Source organism: Myotis nattereri (assembly GCF_964212035.1).
Source record: "Myotis nattereri genome assembly, chromosome: 14".
Classification (NCBI taxonomy): Eukaryota; Metazoa; Chordata; class Mammalia; order Chiroptera; family Vespertilionidae; genus Myotis; species Myotis nattereri.
Genome location: NC_138089.1, coordinates 4,030,854 through 4,053,840, shown reverse-complemented (window position 1 = coordinate 4,053,840; position 22,987 = coordinate 4,030,854). Strand labels below are relative to the sequence as shown.

The following is a 22,987-nucleotide window of genomic DNA, read 5'->3' as shown; positions in this document are numbered from 1 at the left end:
CGTGCACAAATTTTGTGCACTAGGCCTCTAGTATCTTAATAATGTCTTGTACTTTTCAGTGTATTGAAAGGTTAGTATTAGGTATTTTCATCTGTTGTAATTGCAGAAGTATTGCTTTTTTCGTTCCATTTTTTAAAATTTCATTGTTGCACAGGATTTTTGTACATTGATTTTGAATTCTACACTTGACTGTATTTTTTATTGTTCCTGATAACTTTTTGGTGTAGTCTTTAGGGTTTTCTATATAAAGAATCATGTCACCCTAACTGGTTTGGCTCAGTGGATAGAGCATTGGCCTGCAGACTTAAAGGTCCCAGGTTCGATTCTTGTCAAGGGTGTGTACCTTGGTTGCAGGCACATTTCCAGTAGGAGGTGTGCAGGAGGCAGCTGATCAATGTTTCTCATCGATGTCTCTAACTAAACTCTATATCCCTCTCCCTTCCTCTCTGTAAAAAAATCAATAAAAATATATTTTTTAAAAATTCATGTCATCTGCAAAAAATGACAATTTTACTTCTTCATTCCTAATTTGGATGCCTTTTATTTCTTTCTCTTGCCTGATTGCTCTGGCCAGGACTAGCGGTGGTGAGAGTGGACATCCTTGTCCTTTTCCTGACCTTAGAGAAAAGCTTTAACTATTTTTACTATTGAGTATGATATTAGCTGAGGGTTAGTCATACATGGCCTTACTTGTGTTGAGGTACCTTTTTTTCTACACCCATTTTACTGAGAGTTTTAATCATAAATGAATATATTTTGTCAAACGTTTTTCTGAATCTGTATACTAGTATATTTTTATCCTTCATTTTGTTAATGTAGTGTATTGTAGTGTTCGATTTGCATATGTTGAACCATCCTTGTGCTCCTGGAATGAACCCTATTTCAATTTGCTAGTATTTTGTTTAGGATTTTTTTTTCATCTGTATTCATCAGAGATATTAGTGTGTAGTTTTCATATTTTGTGTTATTTTTGCCAGGTTTTGGCATCAGGGTTATGTTGACCTCATAAAAAGTGTTAAGGAAGTATTGATTCTTTTTCAATTTTTTGGAAGAGTTTGAAAAGGGCCCTAACCGGTTTGGCTCAGTGGATAGAGTGTCAGCCTGCGGACTCAAGGGTCTCGGGTTCCATTCCGGTCAAGGGCATGTACCTTGGTTGCGGGCACATCCCCAGTAGGGAGTGTGCAGGAGGCAGCTGATCGATGTTTCTCTCTCATCGATGTTTCTAACTCTCTATCCCTCTCCCTTCCTCTCTGTAAAAAATCAATAAAAAATATATTTTTTAAAAAAAGGATTAGTATTAAATGTTCTTTTTCATATATTTTTATTGATTTCAGAGAGGAATAGAAACATCAATGATGAGAATTACTGCTCGGCTGCCTCCTGCATGTCCCTTACTGGCGATTGAGCCTGCAACCAGGGCATGTGCCCTGATCGGGAATCGAACTCTGACCTAGTTCATGGGTCTAGGGCGGCTCAACCATTGAGCTACACTAACCAGGCATTAAATGTTCTTGAATGTTTGGTAGAATTCACTAGTAAAACCATCTGTTTCTGGACTGATAAGGTTTTTATTGTTGTTGCAATTCTCTCACTGTTGATTGGTATATTTAGATTTTATACTCATTCATGATTCAGTCTAGGAAGGTTATAGATTTCTATGAACTTAACTGTTTCATCAAGGTTACTGAATTTGGTAGCATACACTCTTTCCTAGTATTCTTGTATGATTCTTTGTATTTCTCAAGAGTTCGTTGTATTGTAACTTACCTTTTCTTTTTTTAAAAATCTTCACCTGAGGATATGTTTTCTGGGTTTTGTTGTTTATTGTTTTAGAGAGAGAGAGAAACATTGATGTGAGAAACATCATTTGGCTGCCTCCCATATGCTCCCCAGCCAGAGATCAAACCCGCAACCCTTTTGTGTAGGGGGTGATGCTCCAAGGAACTGAGCCACCCTGCCAGGGCACGTTGCCTTTTTTATTTCTGATTTTATTTATTTTCGTCTTTTATCTTTTTTCTTTATTGAGTCTAGCCTGGGTTTTCTGAATTTTATTAATCTTTTCAAATAACCAACTCTTTGTTGCATTATTTTTTTGTAGAGTCTTTTTTCCAAGTCTATTTCATTTAATTCTGCTCTAATGTTATTTCCTTTCTTCTGCTGACTTGGGCTGCTTTTGTTCCTCGTTTTTTACGATGTAGTGTTAGGTTGTTTACTTGGGATTTTTCTTTTGTTTCTTGAGATAAACCTGTGATGACATACACTTCTCTCTTTTTTTTTTTTTTAAATATATTTTATTGATTTTTTACAGAGTGGAAGGGAGAGAGAGATAGAGAGTTAGAAACATCGATGAGAGAGAAACATCGATCAGCTGCCTCCTGCACATCTCCCACTGGGGATGTGCCCGCAACCCAGGTACATGCCCTTGACCGGAATCGAACCCGGGACCCCTCAGTCCGCAGGCCGATGCTCCATCCACTGAGCCAAACCGGTTTCGGCCATACACTTCTCTCTTATTACTGTTTTTGCTTCTTTCCAAAAGTTTTAATATGTTGTGTTGCCATTCTTACTTGTCTCTATGTATCTTTTTATATCATTTATTTTTTTATTTGACCCAGTCATGTTTTAGTGGCATGTTGTTTCATGTCCACATTGGTGGTTTTTCCCACTTTTTGCAGTTGATTTCTAATGTGGTTGAACAACATGCTTGGTATGATTTCATTCTCCTTAAATTCGTTAAGGTTAGTTTTGTGCCCCAGCATATGTTGAGAATGTCCCATGTGCGCTGGAGAAGAACGTTATCTAATTTGTTGTTCTAGGATGAAAGGCTCTGTAAATATCAATTATGTCCAGTTGGTCTAATGTGTCCTTTAAGGCCAATGTTTCCTTATTGATTTTCTATTTGTATGAATTATCTGTAGTTGTTAATGGGTATTTAGGTACGTTGTTAACATTTTGTTTTTACCAGTTTCTCCCTTTAGTTCTGTTAGTAGTTGCTTTATATAAATTATTTTGGTACTTTTTGATTGGGTGCATATATATCAGTGTTTTATTTTTTTGCCCCTTTTATCGTTATAAAATGTCCATTTTTGTCTCTTGTTACCTTTTTTATCTTTAAATCTCTTGTCTGATATGGTGACACCTGCTTTTTTCTGAATGGCATTTGCTGTGAGAATCGTTTTCCACCCTTTCACTTTCAGTCTCTATATGTGTCTTTATAGATGAGATGTGTCTCCTGAAGGCGGCATATGGTTGAGTTTTTTAAGTTAAGCACCTCAGTTTTGGATTGTGTGTGTGTTGGGGAGGGTTACCATTAGATTTATGCAGAGGGAAGTTTCATATGTACAGTAGTCATTTATTCTTGAATGCATCTTATCTCTATTTCACTTTGCAAAGTTCAGACCTTTACCTATTACTTTTGGGTGGAAATTCCTCTCTTTCAGTAGCTTGAATATGTGATTCCACTCTCCTTGCTTGTAGAGTTTCTGCTAAGAAATCTGACATTAATCTAATGGGATTTCCTTCATAGGCAATTGCCTTATTTTCCCTGGTTGCCTTGAGAATTTTCTTTGTCATTAATATTTGACAGCTTTAATACAATGTACCTCGGAGAAGGCCTTTTTGAAATGCTCTATTTGTTTCTTGGATTCGAGGATCTAGCTCTTTCCATAGGTTTGGGAAGTTGTTGGCAACTGTTTGAATAGGCTCTCTGTCCCTTTCTACCGCTTCCTGGTATACCTATTATTCTTAAACTAATGGTCCGGTGCATGAAATTCGTGCACATTAAAAGGGAATTAATTAGAGGAAATATTTTAATATTGCTATTTGCCCTTTCTCTATAATAGAAGTGTCAGAGATTAAAGAAAATTAGTAAAATGTATATGAAAATCTTCCTCCTGTCAGAGTCTGGGGCATGCCACAGGACCCAGAGTCAAGTCCCCACCCACCCGCGCTCACCTCAGAATCGCACGAGACCCAGACCCGGCTGGCCCCTCCCCTGTCAAGCCCCGCCAGGCGAGGGGTGCAACCTCAGGTCCCCCAGCCCGGCGCCAGGGCCGGAGTGTGTGTGGCTTGAGGTCCACCGGCACAGCACCAGGGCGAAAGGTGTGGCCTGAGGTCCCCTGTCAAGCTCCGCTGGCTTGGGGGGAGGCACGGCCTGAGGGCCTCCATCAAGCCTCACTGGGCGGGGGGTGCAACCTCAGGTCCCCCAGCCCAGTGCTGGGGCGGGGGTGTGTGGCCTGAGGTACCCCAACCCGGCGCCACGCAGCCTCAGGTCCCTGCTGATTGCTCATTACGGGAATCCCACCTCTGCTGTGGGCGCAGCCATCTTGTGTTATGGGATCCCCGCCTCTGCTGTGGGGGCTGCCATTTTGTTACACTGTGATGGTCAATTTGCATATCCCCGCTTTATTAGATAGGATTATTCTTACTGATGGAGTCAGATAGTTTCTCTTCATCTGCCTCATTTCTAGATATGTCTTCCATATCAGTAGTTCTTTTCTCCATCTAGTCAGTTCTATTTCCTAAGCTTGCCAGTTCATTCTAAAGTTCTTACCTGATAAAGTATTCATTTTGTTTGTTGATCTTACTTCTGAGTTCATTTAACTATTTGTATTTTCTTGCATCTCTGAGTTTCAGAACTCAATCTTGAATTCTCTGCCATTTAAATCATATATTTTTAAGTCTTTAAGTTTACTTTCTGAAGATTTTTTATTTTCTTTTTGAGCTGCCTTGTTTCCTTGGTTATCCATGGTATTTGATGTATTCTCTGTCTAGACATCTATGGTAATGAAATAGGTTTTTTCTTTTTCTTTTCTTTTTTTAAAGAGTGGCACATCTGTAATAGGTTGATAAGAAGTTCTGCTTTTGTTTTCCAATAGGTGGTGATGAAGCAAACGTCTTTTTAGTTTCTTTTGCAGTGATCTGGCTTCTCAAATTTTGTGGGTGTGGTAGGTGGTGGAGGAAAATGCCCTGTATTATGTGGAAAGGTGGGCATCTCTTCTGTGACCAGGCTTCCTGGGTCTCAGGGCACTGCCCCTGTAGGGAAAGTGAAATCCCACGCTGCCTACTGCCTTTGTGGCTTTATTCTCCCATGATGACGACTGGCAGACCTCAGCAGCCTCACCTTTGTATCTCCTCCCTGGGATTATCCCCACCTGTCTCTCAGGGGGAAAATGTTTCTGTGGCTTTAGTTCTCAGGTTTGCAGATAATGTGCTCTGCAACCTGACACGGCTACAGCTTCTTCTGTCTCACCCCCCCCCCCACCCTCAAACTCCACACACACACACACACACACACACACACACACACACTCACTCACTAGCTCTGAGAGGGCAAGGGGAGGCTGCCAGGCTCTGTGCTTTGTTTTTCTGTCTGGAGATGGTGGTGGTTACCAGACAACCAGAGCGGCACTTCTGTGCTCTCTCTGCCCAGGTCACTGGGTTCAGCACAGGGCCTATAGAACACTCCTCTGGAAACACTCACTGATCTCTCTGCTCACTGTATCTTTCTACTCCTCCCGGCTGAAGGCAACCTGATTCCTCCTTCTCCTAAGACTGGAAGGTGAGATCTGAGTTCCAGCTTTGGGCTGCTGGCTGTTTCCAAGGCGTCATTTCAGCTTTTTCTCTTCCCTCCTCCCTTGGGCCCTCCCACTCTCCCATCTTTGGATGTTTCAATGCACGGATCTCAGAAATGTTTGTGTGTTGAGCAGGGAATCTTTTGTTAAATTATGGCTGTTCAAGTTGTAACTTACAGGGCAGAGACCAAGGGGGCTGTCACTCCCTAGATTTTTTTTTTTAATATATTTTATTGATTTTTTACAGAGAGGAAGGGAGAGAGAGAGAGTTAGAAACATTGATGAGAGAGAAACATCAATTCAGCTGCCTCCTGCACATCTCCTACTGGGGATGTGCCCGCAACCCAGGCACATGCCCTTGACCGGAATCAAACCTGGGACCTTTCAGTCTGCAGGCTGACGCTCTATCCACTGAGCCAAACCGGTTTCGGCCCTAGATTTTTTTTTTTTTTTTTTTTAATGGTAGCTGTTCAGTAATGGTGCAACCATATGTGATGCAAATTAAAAGTCTTTAGAGACTATCCCATGCATAAGGTGTAGGAACTAAGGAATATTAAACTAGGGTGCCAAATTTAAGAAGTAAAAAGAATAGAATAAAGGTTAGTGAAAAATACATGAAGATGTACTTGATTGCTAGGCAGGTTATGGACCATTTTTATTATGTTTCTTTTTGTAAATTCTACTTTTTTACAATGACTACGGTTGCTATAACCAGAAAAGGAAAACACACACATATCTTTTATTTTTAAACTCTAATAAATTTTGTAGTATTCTTATTGAATAGACCTGTGTTTTCTCATATACCAGATTGCAGGCTCTATCCTGGTTACATGGGGGGTTTCTCTCTCTCTTGTCTCTCCCCCTCCCTTCCACTCGCTCTAAAAAAAATCAATGGAAAAATATCCTCAGGTGAGGATTAACAACAACAGCAAAAATCTGAGTATGTATTTTGGAGGGGAATTTTTTTATGTGGAGGAATTGATTCTAAAGTTGAAAATGTTTCTTGAGCACCTGACTGTTTAGAATAAATTTATTTTCATGTTGAAAATAAGGTTTTTTTGTTGTTCTTTTCTGGTTTCTACTCACCCAATAAATAAGTACATTTCTGAGAAAATTATTTTTGTCATCAAATTTTCAGTTGATTTGCTCAAGACTTGTTTTTGTACTCAAATTATATAATTGTCAGGAAAGCATTTTTTTGTTTTTATTAAATAGTTGTGTTGCAACAAAAAGCTATATATCTTTTCCATTTTATAAAGGTGTGTTTTTCCATGGTGTAATTCAAATTGCATCTCTTGGATCTAATTTAGAGTAACTGTACTAGATATTTGAAACTTAAAATACAGTGTGTTCATAATTTATTACAGTTGAGCTACTTAATTCCTGACTGATAATTTAACACCATAGGGTTTTTTTAAAAAATATATATTTATATTGATTTCAGAGAGGAAGGGAGAGGGAGAAAGAGATAGAAACATCAGTGATGAGAGAGAATCATTGATTGGCTGCCTCCTGCACACCCCCTACTGGGGATTGAGCCAGCAACCTAGGCATGTGCCCTTCACTGGAATCGAACCCGGGACCCTTCAGTCCACAGGCCAATGCTCTATCCACTGAGCAAAAGTGGCTAGGGCTTTCGTAGGGTTTTTAAAGCTCCCCACAGTTCGCTTTACCTGGGCCTCATCACTTCTTGTCTGATTATTTCAGTGAAACAGGTTTACTTTTGTTTGTTTTACTGTGAAATTATTATAGTGAAGATGATGATGACTACTAATAGTATAGTTTGGTACTGCTGCCTTGATTTGTGGTGAAGTGTCATCATTTTTACCCATTGCTATTTTTGCATCAATAGCCCCAAAATCAACACAGAGACATTTTGTTACGTTAACAAATGGGGGTGAGGTGGGATTCTTTACTAGATTATATGAGCACTTGAGGCCCGGTGCATGAAATGTGTGCACGAGCGTTGGGGGTGTGCCTCAGCCCAGCCTGCACTCTCTCCAATATGGGACCCCTTAGGGGATGTCTGATTGCTGGAACTGCTTCTGCCTGCCAGCCTAATCACCCCCTAACCGCTCCCCTGATGGCCTGATTGCCCCCAACTGCCCTCCCCTACAGGCCTGGTCCCTCCCAACTGTTCTACCCTGCCAGCCTGGTCGCCCCTAACTGCCCTCCCCTACAGGCCTGGTCCCCCCCAACTACCCTCCCCTGCCAGTCTGATCGCCCAACTGTCCTTCCCTGCCAGCCTGATCACCCACAACTGCCCTTCCCTGCCGGCCATCTTGTGGCAGCCATCTGTGACAACATGAGGGCGGCCATATTGTGGTGACTTCACGCGAGGGCATAATGCCATCTAGGATTTTATTATATAGGATTATAGCTTAGGGTATGGCTTCATTTTGACTCATACACTTGACATTATAAATATGAACTTGGGCCAGTATCTAATAATGTATTTTAAATGGGACAGTTAAACCTTCCTGGTTAGATTTGCTATGTGGCAGAGAATGTAAACAAAATAGTGTTATAAATGCCAAGAATAGGGTGTATGTAGCACATAATTGGCGTTCAGCCAGAGGTAGTTCATTTAAAAAAAATTTTTTTATCAGAGATTAGATTTCATTTGGGTCAAGAGTTGGGAGAAATGGATGGAACCAGTTCGGAGCTTATGATCCAGATTGATCAGGCATGGTGCATACTGCTGAACAAAGACATTCTTACTTCTACTACTTATTAGATCTTCATTTTGGTGGCATTAGTGACGGTAAATTCTGTATTTGTGCTTTGTGTTCAAGAATTGTAAAGCTACATGGTATTAAATTTTTAAAATTTTTTTTCTTGCAGGATTCAGTGGTCCCAATTTAAAGGCTATTTTACTTTCAAGCTGGAGAAAGTGATGGATGATTTCAGAACTTCAGCTCCTGAACCAAGAGGTCCACCCAACCCTAATGTCGAATATATTCCCTTTGATGAAATGAAGGAAAGAATACTGAAAATTGTCACTGGATTTAATGGGTATGCACTTAATACTATTTTAAAGGTTTGCTCTTTAGATTTTTCTTTAAGTTTTGATGCATCTGGTTGTCTGACTATCCATTAGATTTAGTTTTGTGATATATAGTTACTGATTTTCAGCTTACAAATATTTAAAATATGTACAGTATTAAGTTTTTTTTTTTTGTAAGAGTTTATTTGAGCCAAACTGATGACACATGTTGGAAAGCAAGATCTCAAATGCAGATGACAGTTTTACAGTTTCTTTCATGCATTTGAAATTAAGGAGGGGAGTAAGGGAGATTAGAGAAGGTGAGAAAAAGCAAGTTGGGGATTGAATTGCAGCATAAATCATTTGCTCTCCAGAAGAAGGGGTCTGTCAAGAGACATTTCAAAAGGTGTTCTCACATGCAGAGAAACAGTGGTCAGGGCTTGTTTAAGGCAAAGATAAGTTGTTGAGTAAAGAAGTTTTATGCCTGGGGCCTGACTACCAGCCATTACCTGCCCAGTGATGAATTGATGATCAGATCACCCTTTTAGGTAATATTCCATAGAACCCCTTTTACATTTACAGTTCCCTTATTTGGTCATAAATCAATTCCAAAGATTCATTGATGAACCTTTTGGTCCAATAGTGTGGTCTCACTGAACTAGGAGGGCTCATTCTTACGAAGTCTCAATATGGACATTGTCTTGTTGACAGTTGGGGATGGGATCTGAGTTAAGGCTGAATTTTCTCCCAAAGGGAAGGGCAGGTAGATGGAAGGCAGTCTTAAGGCTGCCTTTGTCTTCACTGACAAAAAATACCACTCTGGGTCATTTCTATAACTAGCATGATCTAAGTTTTGTCATGTCTCATCCTATCTAATAATAGACAAACATGGTAATTAACCATAATTTCGCTACCCTTCCCATTGGCTAATCAGCGAGATATGCAAATTAACCACCAACAAAGATGGCGGCCAGCAGCCACGCAGCTGAAGTGAGCAGGAGGCTTGCTTGCTCCAGTGATGGAGGAAGCCAAGGTTCCCCGCCTGCCGCGGCCCTGCTCTGAGCTCCACTCTAAGCAACAAAGTTGCAATTATAGATGCTAAACAAACCCCAGATACCTGCTTTCAGCAGGCCAAGGACTCGGAGCTGGAGCGGCAACAAAGTTTCAATTATAGCAGGTAAATAAATCCCAGGATAAAAAAAAAAAAAAAAAAGGAGAGTCTGGGAGCTTCAGCCACTGGTGGGCTTGGCCAGCCTGAAAACCCTCAGCCCCTCATCCAGACTGGCCAGGCACCCCAGTGGGGACCCCCACCCTAAAGGGGGTGTGGCCAGCCTGAAAATAGCCATCAGCCCCTCATCCAGGCTGGCCAGGCACCCCAGTGGGGACTCACACCCTAAAGGGGGTGCAGGCAGCCTGAAAACAGCCATCAGCCTCTCACCCAGGCTGGCTAGGCACCCCAGCAGGACCCCCACCCTGATCCGGGACACCCTTCAGGGAAAACCAGCCAGCCCCCTCCCGTGCACCAGGCCTCTATCCTATATAGTAAAAGGGTAATATGCAAACTGACCCTAACAACAAAAAGACTGGGAATGACTGGTCACTATGACACACACTGACCACCAGGGAGCAGATGCTCGATGCAGGAGCTGCCCTCTGGTGGTCAGTGCGCTCCCACATGGGGGAGCTCTGCTCAGCCACAAGCCAGGCTGATGGCTGCCAGTACAGCAGTGGTGGTGGGAGCCTCTCCTGCCTCCTCAGCAGCGCTAAGGATGTCTGACTGCAGCTTAGGCCTGCTCCCCGCTGGCAAGTGGACATCCCCCGAGGGCTCCCGGGATGCCAGAGGGATGTCTGACTGCCAGCTTAGGCCCAATCACCCAGGGAGCAGGCCTAAACCAGCAGTGGTCATCCCCTGAGGGGTCCCAGACTGCGAGAGAGCACAGGCCGGGCTGAGGGACCTCCCCACCCCCGAGTGCACAAATTTTTGTGCACTGGGCCTCTAGTCTACACTAATAAAAGAGAAAAATGGTAATTGGCGTACGACGCTACCCTTTTCATTGGCTAATCAGGGCTATATGCAAATTAACTGCCAACTAAGATTGGCAGTTAACTGCCAACTAAGATTGGCAGTTAACTGCCAACTAGATGGCGGTTAATTTGCATATGTAGGCACAATGCAGGGAGGTGAAAGGGAAAGCAGGAAGAAGCCCCCTGCCACTGACAGTGATCGGAAACCCAGGGGGGAGCTAAGAGCTGGGGTCAGCCAGCCATGATCGGAGAATCAGGCGCCTTTGCCGCCCTGGCCAGTGATAGCAGGAAGTAGGAGTGGAGCCAGCGATGGGAGCTGGGCACGGTCGAAGCTGGCAGTCCCAGGAGCTAGGGGTCCCTTGCCTGGGCCTAAAGCGAAGCCCACGATCGCGGGGCCGCTGCAGCTGCGGGTCCCCGCTGCCCGTGCCGGATGCCTAGGCCAGAGGCGTTAGGCCTGGGCAGGGGCAGAGCCTGCAACCGCGGGGAGCTGGGGGTCCCCTGCCCAGGCCTGACACCTCTGCCGGAGGCCTCAGGCCTGGTCAAGGGGCCGATCCAGTGATTGGTGATCAGAGGGTGATGAGGGTCAACTCCTCTGGCCGAGGCATCAGGCCTGGGCAAGGGGCCGATCCTGCGATTGGAGGGTGATGGGGGTCAACGCCTGAGGGCTCCCGGTATGCGAGAGGGGGCAGGCTGGGGTGAGGGACACTCCCCCCTCCCCCCCCCCCCACACACACCCAGTGCACGAATTTCGTGCACTGGCCCCCTAGTATATATATAAAAGCCCATTCACCAGAATGGCAGAACGACCGGTGGCTATGATGTGCACTGCAGTAGCCAACCAGCCTGATCAGCCCCCCAAACCCGATCAGGGGCGGGGCCAGCTGCCAATCCCCTGCAGCCCCCATTGGGGTGGACTAGCTGGACCCCACCTGTGCATGAATTCGTGCACCTGGTCTCTAGTAAGTTTCTGCACTTCAGAATCTCCTTACACATCTTTTAAACGTCATATGTGAGATTTTTATACTCTTAGGTCTGGTTTGTAGATAGAAAACACATACTTCATATTTTATTTTTGTTTGCTTTACAGTTTAAGATTATTCTAGCCTTCTTTGTTACTTTGTTCTCTTACTTCCCTAACCTATTAGTGCTTACTGGATTTTCTGCTGCTTGGTCAGTTTGGAAAATAGAGTTTTTGCACTTTTAAATGTATTTGTGTCATTGCTGGTTGAACATATTTACTCTAGTAGTTAAAATGTGTTTATTTACTTTTTCTTCACTCCCTTGCATTCTATTAGCATAACTAATTGCTAATCAGAATAATTTAGTAACCTTCCCTCCTTACTCTACCCCCCCACCCCCCACCCCCCGAAAAAAAACTAATGTTGTCTCGTGGTAATATGGTCTGAGGTGATGATCTCTCTAATAAATTTTTTTTAAATTGAAAGGTAAGAACTAGCAGAAATCTAATGAATTTTTTCTTTTTTTTTTCTTTCTTTCTTTATTTTTTTATTGCTTAAAGTATTACAAAGAGTATTACATATGTCTCCTTCCCCCCCCCCACCCCCTCCCCCCCGCCCTTGACAATCCCCTGGCCTCCCCTACCCCCCAGTGTCTTATGTCCATTGGTTATGCTTATATGTATGCATACAAGTCCTTTGGTTGATCTCTTACCCACCCCCCTCCTGCCCTACCACCCTCCCCAGCCTTCCTGCTGTAGTTTGACAGTCTGTTTGAGGCAGCTCTGCCTCTGTATCTATTTTTGTTCATAAATTTATAATGTCTTTATTATCCAGAAATGAGTGACAGCATGTGGTATTTTTCCTTCATTGATTGGCTTATTTCACTTAGCATAATGCTCTCCAGTTCCATCCATGCCGTTGCAAATGGTAAGAATTCCTTCTTTTTTATAGCAGCATCGTATTCCATCGTGTAGATGTACCACAGTTTTCTAATCCATTCATCTACTGATGGGCACTTAGGCTGTTTCAAGATCTTAGCTATGGTGAATTGTGCTGCTATGAACATAGGGGTGCATATATCCTTTCTGATTGGTGTTTCTGGTTTCCTGGGATATATTCCTAGAAGTGGGATCACAGGGTCAAATGGGAGTTCCATTTTTAGTTTTTTGAGGAAACTCCATACTGTCTTCCATAGTGGCTGCACCAGTCTGCATTCCCACCAGCAGTGAAGGAGAGTTCCTTTTTCTCCACATCCTCTCCAGCACAGGTCGTTTGTTGATTTGTTGATGATAGCCAGTCTGACAGGTGTGAGATGGTAGCTCATTGTTATTTTGATTTGCATCTCTCGGATGATTAGTGACTTTGAGCATGTTTTCATATTTTTCGGCTTTCTGAATGTCCTCTTTTGAAAGGTGTCTATTTAGATCCTTTGCCCATTTTTTGATTGGATTGTTTATCTTCCTTTTGTTAAGTTGTATGAGTTCCCTATAAATTTTGGAGATTAGGCCCTTATCAGATATGACATGGGCAAGTATGTTTTCCCACGCAGTGGGTTTTCTCATTGTTTTGTTGATGGTTTCTTTTGCTGTGCAGAAGCTTTTTATTTTGATGTAGTCCCATTTGTTTATTTTCTCTTTAGTTTTCAATGCCCTTGGAGTTGTATCGGTGAAGAAATTGCTTCGGCATATGTCTGAGATTTTGTTGCCTTTGGCTTCTTCTAGTATTTGTATGGTTCCCCGTCATATTTAAGTCCTTTATCCATTTTGAGTTTATTTTTGTGTATGGTGTAAGTTGGTGGTCTAGTTTCATTTTCTTGCATGTATCTGTCCAATTTTCCCAACACCATTTATTGAAGAGACTATCTTGACTCCATTGTATGTTCTTGCCTCCTTTGTCAAATATTAATTGAGCGTATTGGTTTGGGCCGATTTCTGGGCTCTCTATTCTATTCCATTGATCTATATGTCTGTTCTTGTGCCAGTACCAGGCAGTTTTGAGAACAGTGGCTTTGTAATACAGCTTGATATCTGGTATTGAGATCCCACCTACTTTGTTCTTTCTCAGGATCACAGCAGCTATTCGGGGTCGTTTTTTATTCCAGATGAATTTTTGGAGAGTACGTTCTAGGTCTGTGAAATATGGCATTGGTAATTTAATGGGAAGTGCGTTGAATTTATAGATTGCTTTGGGCAGTATGGACATTTTAATGATGTTGATTCTACCAATCCAAGAACATGGTATGTTCTTCCATCTCTTTATGTCTTCCTCTATCTCTTTTATCAATGTCCTGTAGTTTTCTGAGTAGAGGTCTTTTACCTCTTTAGTTAAGTTTATTCCTAGGTAGCTTAATTTTTTTGGTGCGATGGTAAATGGGATTGCTTTTTTAGTCTCTCTTTCTGCACATTCACTATTGGTGTATAGAAATGCCATAGATTTCTTGGCGTTAGTTTTGTATCCTGCTACATTGCCGAATTCTTTTATTAAGTCTAATAGTTTATTGATGGAGTCTTTAGGGTTTTTTAAGTATAATATCATGTCGTCTGCAAATAAGGACAGTTTTACTTCTTTTCCACTTTGGATGCCTTTTATTTCTTCTTGTCTAATTGCAATGGCTAATACTTCCAGTACTATGTTGAATAGGAGTGGTGAGTGTGGGCATCCCTGTCTTGTTCCTGTTCTTAGGGGAAATGGTGTTAGTTTTTGTCCATTGAGTATGATGTTGGCTGTGGGTTTGTCATATATGGCTTTTATTATGTTGAGGTATGATCCTTCAATTCCCACCTTGCTGAGAGTTTTTATCAAAAATGGGTGTTGGATTTTGTCAAACGCTTTTTCTGCATCAATTGATATGACTATGTGGTTTTTTTCTTTCAATTTGTTTATGTGATGTATCACGTTTATTGATTTGTGGATATTGTACCATCCTTGCATCCCTGGGATAAATCCTACTTGGTCGTGGTGTATGATCTTTCTGATGTACTGCTGGATCCGATTTGCTAAGATTTTGTTGAGGATTTTGGCATCTATGTTCATGAGGGATATTGGCCTGTAATTCTCTTTCATTGTGTTGTCTTTATCTGGTTTTGGTATTAGGGTGATGCTGGCTTCATAGAATGAGCTTGGAAGTGTTCCTTCCTCTTGGATTTTTTGTAGTAGTCTGAGGAGGATAGGTTTTAGTTCTTCCTTGAGTGTTTGGTAAAACTCCCCTGTGAAGCCATCTGGTCCTGGGCTTTTGTTTGCTGGAAGCTTTTTGATGGCTGCTTCAATTTCTTCTATAGTTATTGGCCTATTGAGATTTTTAGATTCTTCCTGATCAAGTTTTGGAATGTTATATTTTTCTGGGAATATGTCCATTTCCCCCAGGTTGTCTAGTTTGTTGGAGTCGAGTTGTCCATAGTATTTTTTAACAATCATTTGTATTTCTGTGGGATTTGTTGTTATTTCGCCTCTGTCATTTCTGATTTTGTTGATTTGGGTCCTTTCTCTTTGCTTCTTGGTGAGACTGGCTAGAGGTTTGTCAATCTTGTTTATCCTTTCAAAGAACCAGCTCTTTGTTTCATTGATTTTCTGTATTGTTTTTTTGGTCTCTATGTCATTTATTTTTGCTCTAATCTTTATTATCTCCTTCCTTCTGCTCACTCTGGGCTTTTCTTGTTGCTCTCTTTCCAATTCTTTGAGCTGTAGATTTAGATGATTTACTACCATTTTTTCTTGTTTGTTGAGATAGGCCTGTAGAGCTATAAACTTCCCTCTCAGGACTGCTTTCATTGCGTCCCAAGTGTTTTGGATTGTTGTGTTTTCATTGTCATTAGTTTCCAGGATGTTTTTAATTTCTTCTTTGATCTCATTGGTAACCCAATCAATATTTAATAACGTGCTATTCAGCTTCCAAGAGTTTGAGTATTTTGAATTGTTTTTGTTGTAGTTTATTTGTAATATTATGGCCTTGTGGTCTGAGAAGATGCTTGGTATGATTTCAATCTTCTTGAATTTGGGGAGACTTTGTTTGTGACCCAATATGTGGTCTATTTTTGAAGATGTCCCATGAGCACTTGAGAAGAATGTATATTTTGTGGCTTTGGGGTGAAGTGTTCTGAAGATGTCAATTAAGTCCATCTTATCTACTGAGTCATTTAGGATTGCTGTTTCTTTGCTGAGTTTTTGTCTAGCGGGTTTATCCAGTGATGTCAGTGGTGTATTAAAGTCCCCTACTACGATTGTATTGTTGTCGATCTCTCCCCTTATATCTTCCAGGAGTTTTCTTATGTATGTGGGTGCTCCTGCATTGGGTGCATATATGTTTATCAGGGTTATATCCTCTTGCTGTATTGATCCCTTTAGTATTATGAAGTGGCCTTTCTTATCTCTTTTTATGGCCTTCACTTTGAGGTCTATTTTGTCTGATATAAGTATTGCTACCCCAGCTTTTTTTTTCATTTTCATTTGCCTGAAAGATATTTTTCCATCCCTTCACTTTTAGGCTGTGTGAGTCCCTTCTAATGAGGTGGGTCTCTTGTAGACAGCAAATATATGGGTCATGTTTTTTTATCCATTCAGCCACTCGATGTCTTTTGATTGGACCATTTAGTCCGTTTACGTTTAAAGTTATTATTGAAAGGTACTTGTTTGTAGCCATTTCTATTTTTTTTTTTTTTTTTTTTTGTGGCTGTTTTCTTTCTGGGCTTTTTAGTTCTTCTTTTTACACCAGTCCCTTTAGCATTTCTTGCATTGCTGGCGTGGTGGTGATAAACTAACTCCCTTAGCCTTTTTTTGTCTGTGAAGCTTCTTATTTCCCCTTCAATTTTGAATGATAGCCTTGCTGGATAGAGTACTCTTGGGTTCAGTCCTTTGCTTTGCATCACTTTGTAAATTTCTGTCCATTCTTTTCTGGCCTGAAGTGTTTCTGTTGAGAAATCATTTGATAATCTGATGGGGGATCCTTTGTAGATAACTCTCTGTTTCTCTCTTACAGCCTTTAAGATTCTGTCTTTGTCTTGTACATTTGCCATCGTTATTATGACGTGTCTTGGTGTGGGTCTTTTGGGGTTCATCTTGCCTGGGACTCTCTGTACTTGTGTAACTTTTTTCTTCCCCATATCTGGGAAGTTTTCTGACATTTTATCTTCAAATATATTTTTTAATTCTTGCTGCTCTTCTTGTCCTTCTTGCAGCCCTATTATGCGTATGTTACTGCGTTTCATGTTGTCCCGAAGCTCCCTTAGGCTCTCCTCCTGCTTTTTAATTTTTTTCTCCAGTTGCTGTTCAGATTGAGCTTGTTTCTCTGCCTTATCTTCTAACTCACTAATTTGGTCCTCTGCTTCTTCTAGTCTGCTGTTGAAACTTTCCATGGTGTTTTTGATTGTAGCTATATCACTTTTCATTTCTTCCTGATTCTTGCATAGGTTGTTGATTTTCTCATCCATCCGGTGAATGAATTGTACAACCATTATTCTGAATTCTTTTTCTGTCATGTTGCTGCTTCAACTTCATTAATGTCCTTTCTTGGTGACTCCTCATTGTCTTTCCTCTGGGTGTTGTTTCCTCTCTTCATTCTGATTATCTCCCGATGGTTCAAACGTCGAGTTGTGTGGGCCTGGGCCGTGTGCAGTGGGAGCCTCCCACCACCCTAGTGTCACTGAAGAGCTCTGACACTAAGATGTGTGGTTGTTGTGGGTTGGTGGGAACCAGGCTCGCTCAGAGTCAGTGTTGTCAGCGCTCAATGTGGCCTCGTACGCGCCCTTAGAATCAGGGACCCTGCCTGCACCGTGCTGAAACAGAAACCCCCCTGAAACGTGTTGAAAACCAGAGCCCCCTAGCGTGCGCCAGGAGTCAGAGTTCCCCAGAATCCAGTATCAGAGTCTCTGTTGCTTCGCGGGACCTTGCCTTGAGAATCAGGGTACCTGTGTGCCCTTGCACCAGGAATTGGAGTCACTGGCTCTTAGTATGAATGCACAGGAAATCAGGATCTCAGGCGCAGGTGAAAAGAAAATAGTCAAGTCACTGGTGCTTGGTGCTGCCTTCTGCCCAGAGAATCGGGGTCCCTGGGCCTGTGATACGTGGGACAAATTCCCGGTGTTCGTACGATTGCTCCCAGCCCCGGGCTCAGAAGCCAGCAGTGTGCCTAGGCTCAGTTCCTGGGGTTCGCGCGTTTGCTCCCAGCCCCGGGCTCAGAAGCTGGCAGTGTGCGTAGGATTAGTTCCTGGGGTTCGCGCGTTTGCTTCCAGCCCAGGGCTCAGAAGCTGGCAGTGTGCCTAGGCTCAGTTCCTGGGGTTCGCGCGTTTGCTTCCAGCCCAGGGCTCAGAAGCTGGCAGTGTGCGTAGGATCAGTTCCAAGGTGCTCGCACACTTCCAGGCTAAAGTTCCTGGAGCACTGAGGCCCCGGCCAGGGGTGGGTCTATCAGTTAGTTACTCTGGCGCTGCCCGCAAGCCTGCGGGAAGGGGGGATGGGCTCTGTTACTCACGGATCTGCCGCGGGGATTTCTGAACTTTTGGTGTCCGCAGGTCTGTAGCTGTGGTCACAGGTCTCTGTCCCCAGTGGCTGCAGGGTCCTGGTATGTGTCTGAGATCAGACTGGGTGGTGCTGAGGCCAGGATCCTAGTCTCAAGCAGCTGTTTCCCAAGATCATGAATTTTTTCTTGACGACTTTATTTGATGCAAATAAAATTCCTACTACAGTAGGCTCTGTAAAAGATGATTCACTTGATTAAAATCTGAATTTCTGCAGTTTGGTTTAAGATGCAAAATCCTCCTGTATAATAAAAGGGTAATATGCAAATTGTCCCCTCCACCGGGAGTTTGACTGAAGTTCAACCAGGGGGTGGGGCCGGCCAGACCCCACCTGTGCACGAATTCATGCACCAGGCCTCTAGAATATGTATATGAATATTGATGTATGTGCATATTTTATCCACATGTTAAAGTCTGAATATAGAAAGAACCTATTGATGTCAAGCATGTCAAACTCGCGGTTGGCGCACCACGAGTGTGATATGCTTGCACTTTAAGTAAAGATAATACTGCAGAAAACGAGTGGCATTTCTGTCTTTTGTGGGACTTCAGAGGCAACAAAACTGAACCCATTCAGCATTTAAAAATTGTGATATTTAAATAGTGTTAACTAAAGCACACTTAAATAGTGTTAACTAAAGCACAAAACAAAAGTGAATTGGCTATTGTAGCTTTTTTCTTAAATAAGATGTCTGGTTTAATGATTATCTCTTTAGTCTCTTACTCTACTGGCCTCTTTGTTATATTTTGTGTTTATCTTTTTTTTATTATGTTTTTATTGATTGGAGAGAGAGAGAGGACTGGAGAGGGATAGAGATATAAAAATATCTATGAGAGAGAAACATAATCTATCAGCTGCTTCCTGCATACCCTCTTATTGGGATCAAGCCTGAAACCCAGACATGTGTCCTAACGGAATCACACCGTGACCTCTTGGTTCCTGGGTCAAGCTTAACCACTGAGTCACACCGGCTGGGCTGTATTTATCTTTTTTGTGAAGAAAGTTGCTTATACACATAGAGATGAGGTAGTTAATTATCTGAATTTGTTTATCTTGTAACTTCAAGTCAAATTCATATTTATTTTTTTAATATTTTTATTGATTTCATTTTGTGTTTAATCTTCATTGTGGAGAATATTAGAGATGTCCCCCATTGCCCCTCTTTACCTGTTCCTGTCCTGCCCCAGGCCTTCACCACCCTACTATCTATGTCCATAGGTAAGATCTATGGTTAATTTCTTCCTGTTCCTGCCTTCCCCCTTCCCTCTGAGATTTGTCGGTCTGTTCCATGCATCCATATCTCTGATTCTATTTTATTCAGTTTATTTTGTTCATTAGATTTCTTGTTCATTTTTATTTTTATATTCAATTGTTGATATGTATTTGCTGCCATTTTTTTCACTTTTTTTCTTTATTGATGATTAAGGTATTACTTATGTGTCCTTATCCCACCCCCTATTCTTCTCCACCCCTCCCCCCCCCCCCATGCCCTCACACTCCTGGTGTCTGTGTCCATTGGTTATGCTTGTATGCATGCATACAAGTATTTTGGTTGATCTCTCCCCTTTACCCCCACCCTCCCCTACCTTCCCTCTGAGGTTTGAGCATTTGATCAATGCTTCTCTGTCTCTGGATCTGTTTTTGTTCAGCAGTTTATGTTGTTCATTATATTCCATAAATGAGTGAGATCATGTGATATTTATCTTTCTCTCTGACTGGCTTATTTCGCTTAGCATAATGCTGTTGCAAGTGGCAAGAATTCCTTCTTTTTTACCTCAGTGTAGTATTCTATTGTGTAGATGTACCACAGTTTTTTAATCCACTCATCTGCTGATGGGCACTTAGGCTGTTTCCAGATCTTAACTATGGTAAATTGTGCTGCTATGAACAAAGGGGTGCATATATCCTTTCTGATTGGTGTTTCTAGTTTCTTGGGATGTATTCCTAGAAGTAGGATCACTGGGTCAAATGGGAGTTCCATTTTTAGGTTTTTGAGGAAACTCCATACTGTTCTCCACAGTGGTTGCACCAGTCTGCATTCCCACCAGCAGTGCACGAGGGTTCCTTTTTCTCCACATCCTCTCCAGCACTTGTCATTTGTTGATTTGTTGATGATAGCCATTCTGACAGGTGTGAGATGGTACTGCTTCGTTGTTTTGATTTGCATCTCTTTTTTTTTAAATATATTTTTTTATTTCAGAGGAAGGGAGAGGGAGAGAGAGATAAAAACATCAATGAGGAGAGAGAATCATTGATCAGCTGCCTCCCGCATGCCCCCCACTGGACATCGAACCCACAGCCTGGGCATGTACCTTTGACTGGAATCGAACCAGGGACCCTTCAGTTCACACGCTGAGGCTCTCTTTACTGAGCCAAACCAGCCAGGGATCGGATAATTAGTGACTTTGAGCATGTTTTCATATGTCTCTTGGCCTTCCTTATGTCCTCTTTTGAAATGTATCTGTTTAGGTCTGTTGCCCATTATTTGATTGGGTTGTTTATCTTCCTTTTAAGTTGTATGAGTTCCCTGTAAATGTTGGAAATTAAGCCCTTATTGGAGATAACATTGGCAAATATCTTCTCCCATGCAGTGGGCTTTCTTGTTTTGTTGATGGTTTCTTTTGTTGTGCAGAAGCTTTTTATTTTGATGTCAGCCCATTTGTTTATTTTCTCCTTGGTTTCCATTGCCCTAGGACAGGAGTGGGCAACCCCTGGCACGCGTGCCAAACATGGCACGCCAGTAACTTTTGCTGGCACACGAAACCCTCTCTTATAATCTTCCATTTACAGTTTTTCAGTAAATGGACATATTGCAGTCATACTAAGATATATAACTAATGTAAAATGTGTAACCTTATTTCCTTGGAATTAAAAGGAATATTTTTTAAAACAGATATATCTTTGGTGTTGTGCCTCTATAGTTGGTTTTTGGAGCATTTGTGTCTTCCTGCATTCTCCGTTAAATAGTAGGTGGAACCAGGATGATAATAGGAACTAAGATTTATTGAACGCTTCATAAAATATTTCAGGTACTATTAAGTGATTTATGTATATCATGTAAGAAGTGTGCTTTCAGAATCCCTGTTTTCCTAATATAAGAACATCATGATTTAAGACAAGTAAATTCAACTTGGTCAAGGTCCCACAGTCACCTAGCCAGTGTGTGTGTGTGTGTGAGAGATTTTGTAGGCATTCTTATTTTAAAAATGCTGGCTAGTCATGGCCTTTTTAAACGTATGTGTTTTTTTCAGTTCCTTAAATATTATAAAAAATTCCATGTTACAGTGTGAGCAAAATAAAGGTAATATATTACAGAGTAAACTGAATGCATTATTTTTGAAATAACCCAAAATATTTTTCTACTAAGTTATTTTATAGTATGCCTTTTCTAATGAACATCTTTCCCCCATTACCCAAATTTAGGGATTCTGGTTCATGTTTTTCATTGAAAGTGAGTTGCGTCCTTTTTTGTTCCCCTTTTTTTGGTCACATGTATCTTAATTTAGTGAATTTTATTGGGGAAAGCCTTAATATTTTCAGGAGATAAAATATAAGGTATTTTGTGTGCTATGTGTAATGGGAGAGTAACAGAAACCAAACCTTTCTTATAGTTGTACCAAGCATTCATTTTGATTTATCTGGTTTATTCTTATGCCTCCTTTCAAAGACCTACCTCAAATTAAATGTTCCCACGTTCATGCTTACTTCCCTGGCATGCATTTTTTTCTATCCTCATTGCACTGTGTGTACTTAATATTATTACCTTTTATTATTATAACTATTTACATGTCTATCTCCTTGGCCAGTAAGTTTTTCTAGCGTATAATAGGCCCTCCTATTTATTTGACAATATATTTTTTTAAATAAATCTTTGTTTTTCAGATTATTACAGTTGTTCCTCCTTTTTCCCCCCATAGCGCCCCTCCACCCATTTCCCACCCCACCCTCTGCCCTTACCCCCCCCACTGTCCTCATCCATAGGTGTAAGCTTTTTGTTGCTGGGTCAAAGGTCATACACATGGAAAATGTAGCTATTTCCATCTGCGATGTGTCCCTGTGCTCAGAAAGGTCTCTCATGACTTCTTCACGCTCTACTCAGAAAGGGTACAGAGCCACGTAACGGCTTTTTAAAATACTGTGTCCTCTTATGTTTAAAATGAGGATTTCGCTATCAAAAGTGAGGAGAAAGCAACACTACAGCTGCTCTCGCCCCTCTCGCCCTTGCGGTGATAGTTGTGCATGGGCTGCGAGCTGGTTCGCGGGCAGTCGACGAAGCGTCTGGGCGGCTCGCGCGGTTCCACCGGCTCCCCAGGGGCCATCAGAGCCTCACAAGGGCCGTTGGAGCCTCGCAGGGCCGTCGCAGCCTCACGCAGCCTCACGCAGCCTCGCGGGGGCTGTCTCAGCCTTGCAGGGGGCGCCGCATCCCACGTTGGGGGTAAAGGTGCGAGACAGAAGCTCCTCTCGCTGTCTCTCCTGCTGCTCCCTTGCGTATCGCCGATGCTGTAAGTTTCTGAGAGCAGTGTGCAGGTGCTGGGCATCATACTTTAACTGGTCAACACGAAGTTTGGCATTCTGTCTTTTGTTGGGTGGCTCCTTGCTGGACAAAATCTCCAGGTGTTCTTGCTGGCTGAATATCTGGTATGCTTGCTTGGATTTTGTTTTCTTCTAAGTGCACAGACTGCTTGTCTGTCCTCTCCCGGCGTCCCATGTGAGACTGGATCTGGTGGACCTGCTTGTGCGTTTGCTGGTACAGCGGTTCCATGTCACCGGCCCAGCTGGGTCCAGCTCCGGCTTCCTCTGAACCTGATTCTGTTTCTTGAGTGTGTCCCTTATGGATGCGAGAAGTTGAAATCTGCGGTTTATTGGGTTAAGCTGCAAAAGCGCAGGCGGTTCCTTTTGTGCCACTGGTACAGCTTGGCTGGGGATGTAAATTGAGT

General features: G+C 42.2%; 1 protein-coding gene across 1 annotated transcript in view; it reads left to right on the top strand.

Moving 5' to 3' along the window:
* PPP4R2 (protein phosphatase 4 regulatory subunit 2) overlaps positions 1 to 22,987 on the top strand; it is a 58,037-nt gene that overhangs the window by 28,545 nt on the left and 6,505 nt on the right. The window contains exon 3 of the mRNA XM_081105752.1: positions 8,418 to 8,588. Within this exon, the coding sequence (XP_080961878.1) occupies positions 8,418 to 8,588 (171 nt within the window). The remainder of the gene's footprint in view (positions 1 to 8,417; positions 8,589 to 22,987) is intronic.